The sequence below is a fragment of the Gouania willdenowi genome, chromosome 21 (genome assembly GCF_900634775.1).
Source record: "Gouania willdenowi chromosome 21, fGouWil2.1, whole genome shotgun sequence".
NCBI classification, from domain to species: Eukaryota; Metazoa; Chordata; class Actinopteri; order Blenniiformes; family Gobiesocidae; genus Gouania; species Gouania willdenowi.
The window spans coordinates 14,228,109-14,236,566 of NC_041064.1; the positions used below are offsets into that span (position 1 = coordinate 14,228,109).

The 8,458-nt window shown below is 39.8% G+C and overlaps 1 protein-coding gene across 1 annotated transcript; it reads right to left on the reverse strand.

The window, feature by feature from the left end:
- Nucleotides 1-1,182: 1,182 nt before the first annotated feature.
- Nucleotides 1,183-8,458, reverse strand: LOC114455736 (uncharacterized). Its single transcript, XM_028437132.1, has 7 exons — nucleotides 6,369-8,458; nucleotides 6,006-6,146; nucleotides 5,764-5,900; nucleotides 5,057-5,193; nucleotides 4,863-4,956; nucleotides 4,592-4,691; nucleotides 1,183-4,491 (listed from the first exon to the last, which is right to left on the reverse strand). Exons 1-7 carry the CDS (start codon nucleotides 6,445-6,447, stop codon nucleotides 4,427-4,429), a joined length of 753 nt encoding a protein of 250 aa, XP_028292933.1. The 5' UTR covers nucleotides 6,448-8,458; the 3' UTR covers nucleotides 1,183-4,426.

The window sequence follows — 8,458 nt, forward strand, 5'->3', positions numbered from 1 at the left end:
GGAGAAGGGAAAACAGAAATATACTATTGCTGAACACGCTTCACAAGGTCATTCTGAAGATCAGCATCAACAAGAATTGTCCTATGAGACACGTGAAACTTTAAACTGGGAGGACCCTGCTCAAGGACCAAGCACCATCAATGGTGCTTACCAACCTGGGAATGCACTGACAGTTGCACGAGAGGAAGCATTTCAAGAATGGTCAATGCTTGATTTGCTCCTACGTCCTGACCAACCTAACGTGTTGGCATCAGAAGCTGGACCCAGTACCATCTATTTACCAGCAAACCAAAACATCCACAATGCTTACAAACTTGTGAATGCACAGGTAATGGCACCAGAAGCTGGAAATTCACGAGTTGATGGAACTTTATCACTTCGGGATCCTGGCTCTGTCGCTGCCTCGGCTCCATCTAAACGGAAAAAAAATAAGAGGAGCAACCAGAGGCCAATGGAGGAAACTCCAGAGAGGAAAAAACAACGCTTAGAGAAAAACAAAGAGGCTGCCCGTATGTATCGAGGAAAGAAGAAAGAACACATCCAAACATTGAAAGATCGTATTGCCAAGCTGACGGAGGAGAACAATAGTATTAGGGAGGAGATTAAAGCCCTGAAGCAACAGGCACCTCCATGGCAGCGCTGACCCTGCACAGTAAATTTTGCAGTGTTAAATCAACACTTAGAGTAAAATTTAACACTGTGTCCGAGTGTATTTGGTCCTTATCAGAATTGGTGTTAATTTAACTCTTTCCATAGTGTTAAAATTTTAGAGTAAAATTAACTCAAAATTGAGTAAAAAATTAACACTGGCTAACACTGCACAGTGTTAATGAAACGTAACACTACAGGTTGAATAACTCTGGAGAGAGTAAATATGACTCCCAGCAGTGTAGAAAAGTTACTCTACTGTGGTGACAATTTAACTCTGATTCTAGTGCTTTTTAACACTGCATTGAGTTATTGAAGGTTAACACTGGAGGCTAATGTAACTCAGAAAAGTGATAATTTAACACACTTATGTGTTAATGATTTACTCTGTTGCAGTGAAAAAACAACTCAGTCAATTCTTAACACTACACAGATAAATAAGTAGTGCTATTTTTACACTTGTGTAGTGTCAAATTGGCTCAATCAATAATTGAAAATCTACCATTGAATAAAAGAAGTTATCACAAAAATGCATTTAACTTCTCACTTTTTATTTCACAAAAGCACCTTTTCAAAGTGTATTTAACATTTGTAAATCAACTTTTAGTTGTACAAGAGCACTTAACTGTTGACATTCTGCACTTTAGAAAAAAAATAAAAAGTGAATAGTTGTGCAATGGGTGTGCCTGCCATGCCAGGCACCAATACAACAACATTCACTTTCAGAAAAACATATGCCACACAAACAGTTACAGTAAGGTCATGTAACAGTGTACAGGGCTCCAATTGAACTGTAAATACAACATCCATGAGTTAATTGTGCCTGCCGTGCCAAGCAACTGATCTCAAGTCTGCATAAAAACATCACATAAAAACACTTAACTTTTGGTCAGCCTAACGATGCCACCACTTGAGAACACTGACCTTAAGTCTGCATAAAATGGCAATATGGAACAATATATAAGGCGGTATCTGTCGTACCATACTTCATTTGAACATCAAATGGTTTGGAGTAAAAAAGATAATTTATGTGCAACACTTTTAGAACCTTGTCTGGATGTAGTTTGACCTTAAAGGCATGGTAATGATCATCAAAACACAGTTTCTATCAATTTTCCACAGAGCAAAACAAAGTCAGCCTTTACAGCAATTGTGTTGATCTTACAAAACACAGGCATCTCGCATGCTACCTCAGTACATATAATGAAGTCACAACGGTACTCTGTACCGTGATATTTTATCCATTTGGCAGAAAACACACTGGTTGACAAAACAGTTCCAAGTTTTTCAGCAATTGCTGCACCCTGGTTTAACTCATAAAGTGTCATCATTTTTCCTGGACCTACATTTAATCTTTCCTTGCTAAAAGATTCATGATACATTGCCATATAATTTTGATGCTTTTTGGCCAATGTTGTTGTGATGTTTTTAAAGCTTTTTAATTGTTGCTTGAAGAAATTATGTTTGGCCTCGTAACGCATGCACCATGTATGCAAAATCGGACCAATGTACCTTATGCTTCGAGGATAATGTATCATAAAGTGATGTTTGGGCAAGAGATTTATTTCAGGAAATAATTGCTTGAAAAGCCGATGATGATCAATGATTAAATGTTTGAGGTATATGGTCATGCCTTCTGACAGGACTGGTGAAAATACAATGTTAACAATATGTAGAAGCAAAAGTAGGAGATGCCAGTGTTTATCATCGGTCTCGATTACATCACCAAATAGTAAAGGCATATTACGTAACAAGCACCAAGACTGTATGGCATTCAGCCCCAAATCATTACTTCCATCCATTAACTTGTCTGATGGCAGAGGTGGACGGTTTTGCTGCTGATTGAAACCATAGTCATAAGCATGTATTCTACCAACCACTTGTTCAGCACTTAGAAAGTTGCCTTGAATGTACTTCAGAATTAGTTTCACCTCAAACTGACCAACCCCCTCTAAAATATCGTGTATTATATCCACTGAGAAGTTGTTGGCTGTTTTGAAATACTCCAGTGAATTCAACAGACAACTGCGTTTCACACCATATACATGAGGCAGCCGAGGATCTGTTTGTACAGTCTGACAGTGCTGTGCATACGCATCGACTGTTCTTAAAACAACTTCTGGCTCATCTTCACAGAATATAGTTTGAAAACAGTGTTTCTCAAGGAGACAGAAACGACAGCAATATCGTGCCCCAAATGACTCTACAAAGCCAAATAGACCGTGCAAGCCAAGATTGTCGCCAGTGACTTGAACTACAGTACCATGAATCGTATGTTCAAAAGTTGGAATTTGAAGTCCCTCTGTCTCATGCACTTTAAGATCATTAATAAGTGGTTCAAGTATCAAATTAAAACTATATCGCTTTATGTCTTGTGCATGGAATAGCGCACACAAATGAATATTAATCAAAGATGAATTAAAGATTGGGGGAAAATTACTTAAAGTAAAATAAATAGCGCCTAATTTATGTAAACCCCTTTTGGGTCCCAAGACATTTGCAGTTTCAAAGTCGTCATAAAACAGCTGAATCTGCAAGGCATCTTTTTCAATTGAAAATAGGGGACTTTCTTTAAAATAGGTGGCATCTCTCAAGTCTGCATGTACACCGTCCTTGGGACTATACCTGGGCTTGATCATGTCTGCATATTCTTTTTTTTTGTAAAATACTCTTCAGTGTTTCCAAAATTGGAACATATGAAAACATATCGGTTACAAAGACTTGGTCATATGTCCCAGTAGTTTTGTTTCTTCTGCTGTCGAATCTTGTGCCGAGCACTTTTTGAACAGGCTCAACAAGTCCCCATTTCTGTCTCATGTGTTTGTTTAGTTTTGCTTCTGAATTTAAAGGTGTGAATGGATTTTCCAAAGTTTGGAAGGACTCTTTTCGGTATCCTGTGGAGAGAAGCACTGTAGAGCTACATCCTTAGCCTGATTGTGAATCTCAAAAATCACTTCTTCCATGGATGAGACAAAGCTCTTAACATTAGACTGACTTAATCCAGCTGCTTTGAGTTGTGCAATAGCAGTAGTGCACATATCTAACGTGCTGCTACATGACTGTCAGTGGAGTAGATGCTGTGGCTGTCTCCTCTACATTAGCTGCCACCAGCTCTCCTGCATCACCAAGATCTGCTCTGCTTATATTGACATCATTATTAACTTGTTGGTCGATATTGTCAGTGTGTTTGGTGATTAATTGTTTCCTAAACCCAGAAAAGGTTCCAAGCACACGGCCACATCCAGACTGAGCACATTTAAGGCGAAGATTTTTTCCATCTAAGTAACCATGAACTACACGTAAATGCTGAACAAGTGTATTTGCAGAAGTTAACTGAGTCTGACAAACAAAACACTTCATGTCAAACAGATTTGTTCAAGTACTAATGAAGCAACCTAGCCCGAACTTCTGCCACACGGGGACTCTCCTTCACTTTGCCAACATCTATGCCGTACACAGTGGTCTGGATGAACATGAACATGTTGTTCAGCATGGGGTTGGGTTAGGTTAGGTAGGTCAGGACATTGGTGCAAATCAAGCAGTGACCATTTTTGAAATGCTTCCTCTTGTGCAACTGGCTGTAAATTCCCAGGTTGGTAAGCACCATTGATGTTGCTTGGTCCAGCTAATGATGCCAAAGCTTCAGGTTGGTCAGGAAGTAGGAGCAAATCAAGCATTGACCATTCTTGAAATACTTCCTCTCGTGCAACTGTCAGTGCATTCCCAGGTTGGGAAGCACCATTGATGGTGCTTGGTCATTGAGCAGGGTCCTCCCAGTTTATAGTTTCAAGTGTCTCATAGGACAATTCTTGTTAACTTCACGAGATGTTCCTTCAGATGACGCTGCAAAATATAGAAAAATAGCATATTTTGAGAACCATATAAAAACATACAAGCAAAAAAAAAAATCAGTCCAGATTTTCTAGTATTATTATTGTGTTACCTCCATACGATGATCGTCTGTCTCTAGCAGTGGATCTCTGTATAGTTTTAATCCTCCAGGCCAAGTACCCAGTGCCACTCTCGCCATCATAATAATGGTCCTTGGAGGGTAAAAGAATAACAAAAACAGACAATCCATTCACGAGTGGTTTTTTTTTAAGTTAAGGTGCACTCAAGTGATTTATCAACTTTTAAAAATATCCTCTAGTAGAAATCAAAGGGTTTTGGTGTTGCATTTATTATTTTTACAGCCATTATAGTGTGTGACTTACATAACCAGTCCTGGAGAACGGATCACTGAGGTAGGGGAATAAGCTCACAATTCCTCTGGCATACTTTTCTTTCACCTGTCTGGGTGGTGATGTACTGCGAAATATAAAATGGTAAAGATTTCTTATTTGCACTGGATTTAAAGTTTTGAATTTAATGTAAAAGCTACAGTGAGTAAACTAAAAAGTAAAATTACCTGTTCTTTTCTGTCATGTCAGCTGCCAGTATGTTCACCATTTTCCTCCTGGTTTCATCCATCAGGGACTTGCTTCGATTGTATTCATTCATTATGCGTTCCCCACCAGGTTTCTTGGTAAGAATGGATTCCACCAACTTCAGACAAAAAAAACCAAAACAATTTAGCATGTTGAGAACACACAATAATAAGTAAACAAATGGTCTTTAAAAGAGACCCTGAGGTATTTGTATTTGGTTATAAAAAAGTCTCAATGTAGAAGAATCTACGTTACCAACACTTGTTAATGGATCAGTTTTCGATAAATATATCGGTTTCTCTTTATAGTTATTTTTGTTTTTATTTAGTGGTTGACCTGCCCAGCATTCCCTAGTTTCGGTTTCCCAGATGCTGCACGACGGATCATGGGATTCACACCACCGGATCGCTAGTTGGCATTGTTTATGGTCAGAACTACAATGGTATCTGATAGTCTTCAAACCTCTGACTTTTGTTCTTGATGCAAATGCTTTCACCCGTCTTGCGCCGATTCAAGAATTTCACTGACTGTGCGCGTGGAGGCTCATGGGAAACGTGGTGTGAAAACACTTCACTTTCCAAAACTCCTGGTAGTTCCTTTAAAATGACGCTATATTATTTTTTTTACAGCCTTGGTGGCCTTAAAAATAATTCCCGTTGTGCTCTGGTGTTTGTGTGTTAATTCTTACATTCTTGGCTTCTGTATCCAGCTTCTGCTGTTTAGCGGAAGGACTCTCTGAAAGGATGATTGTATCTTGAGAATCAGACGAATCACGGGATTGTAGGTCTGACTGCTCACGAGATGGTGCCATGGAGACAGACTCTTCTGATGACGATCGGAGAAGCAGATGAAAGGAAAAACATTAAGCACCAGGAATTAGCATGTCCATTAAATACTGCACTATAAATTACAACTATAACTGAGACAAACCAGTGTCATATTTGATGGTTAGCACTCCCACTGAAGGATCCTTAACAACATCCTCAAATACATCATCGTCCAACTCAGTCCCCGTACTGTCAACAACCTTTACACCTTCTGTCACAGCTGGCACACCAAACTTAGCAAATGCTAGAGTAAAAGACAAATGACTTATGAGTTAATGTTAGAGATGCACATTTCTGACCAATAAAGCATATGCTCGTTAACCAAGTATTAACTGTTAACTGACAAGATTACAACGCTTGCAGGGCAATCACGTTTTTTTTTTACACAAGTAGGGTTAGATGTTTTGAAATGTGCAATGTTCAATTATTTCACACAAATGTATCAATTTCACAGAGTCGTCTTTACTTTCATCTTTCTCCTGTTGGGGTCGGAGTTTCCCATTTCTTATGATTTTGTGTGCGTATGGCAGGGTCAGCGCTGCCATGGAGGTGCCTGTTGCTTCAGGGCTTTAATCTCCTCCCTAATACCATTGTTCTCCTCCCTCAGCTTGGCAATACGATCTTTCAAAGTTTGGATGTGTTCTTTCTGCTTTCCTCGATACATACGGGCAGCCTCTTTGTTTTTCTCTAAGCGTTGTTTTTTCCTCTCTGGAGTTTCCTCCGTTGGCCTCTGGTTGCTCCTCTTATTTTTTTTCTGTTTAGATGGAGCCGAGGCAGCGACAGAGCCAGGATCCCGAAGTGATAAAGTTCCATCAACTCGTGAATTTCCAGCTTCTGGTGCCATTACCTGTGCATTCACAAGTTTGTAAGCGTTGTGGCTGTTTTGGTTTGCTGGTATCGCTGGTAAATAACTGACAAGATTACAACGCTTGCAGGGCAATCACGTTTTTTTTTACACAAGTAGGGTTAGATCATCCAATTTTTAACTGTTTCTAAACAAAGTGCAGCCAAACACTAGACTGAAGAGGGGAACAGCAGATTGAGGCTCCTCTGTGGAGCTGGAGGTTAACATTTGCTGTCTGAGCTTCCTTCACAGAGACTGCACGGCACATAGGCTACTGTCAGTCGTCCTGTGTAACCTTTTGCTGGCAAATATGACTGAAGGCACGTGTTGACAACCCCCCATGATATGACATCATAAAAAAAATTAACCGATAGTATTAAAATCGGTCAAAGTTCCTGTTATCGGTTAATGGTTAAACGGATAATGGAGTGCATCCCTAGTTCATGTTGGTTTAATACTCACAAATATCCAATGAATCTTGAACATTACTTTTGAATAAACATCAATAAATAAGTGTGAAATAAAACTACTCATAACTACGTCTTAAGCAAAGCATGCATTCAGAATAATTCAATGTGAGATGGTAACATTTGTACTAAAAAGTAACCATAACAGTTACTCTTAGCACCTTAAAGCTTCTGGTGGAAAACCTAATTCCAATGATAATTTCTTATCTGCAATCAAAAACTCCTTCAGATGCGGCTCTGTTACTCGCACAAATTTTTGGATATCTCCAAGCCTGGCCTTAATCAACATGGTTCCTGCAGAATAATTCCTCATTGTCACAACAGAGTATGCTTATTATAACAAAAAATCAAATATAACATCAACAACGCCGTTTTCAACAGAGCTGTCAACAAGACCAACTTTTATGAATTATGTTAGATTTGAAAATAAGATGAGTTGTTTGCTTCAGGCCATCAAACAGCAGACAAATTATCAGCTAGGCAAGGCTAGTTTAATTTATTTAGGTCGTTTTTACAAAGTTTGTTTCAAGGGCTTTACATGGCATCATAACATACCCTTAGACCCCCGCATCTACTGAGGAAAACTCTGCAGCAATGACGAGCAGGGAACCGTTTAATCACGTGAGCTTATGAGGCTCCACCTGCATCCACCGTTAACATTTCAACAGACAACGTTTGTGATTTCAGCAACGTGCCAGCACGCAAATGAGAAAACAAAGGGCCGGAGACACCAGCTGCTCCAGCTGACTGTACATCATGCACTGCCAACAGTTAGCAGCATTTCACACGGACTACTTCCCTTTATACTTCAAATTAAAAACACCCGAGTCTGTGGCGGTAACCTTACCGGAGGCTAGAAAACACTCACACAAGCCGCCTGTTGTCAGACAAAGCCGCAGGGGAGGCACCCGGTAAATTTTTTCCCCAAACGTGCAAACTGCTTTCCACAACCCGAACATAACTTAGCCTTACATCACATCCTTTACCGTAGGTAGAATATAATGTCTAAAGCTATGCAGCCAAGTAATTTCAAACTAATTTCTAGGTTAAACTATGTTAAACCTTTCCTGTTAAGCCTCCCAACCGTGGTCGAAAGGCACAGGGGAGATCCGCGTTCTCCAGGGCCGGAGGCTGCTACTCCTCCGGGGCTAACACCCGCTCGGCAGAGTTGATACCGTCCGCGTATAAGAACCAGGCCGTGTCGTTGTTTCAAGGCTGTACTTTATTCCTCTCTTAAACACTTTA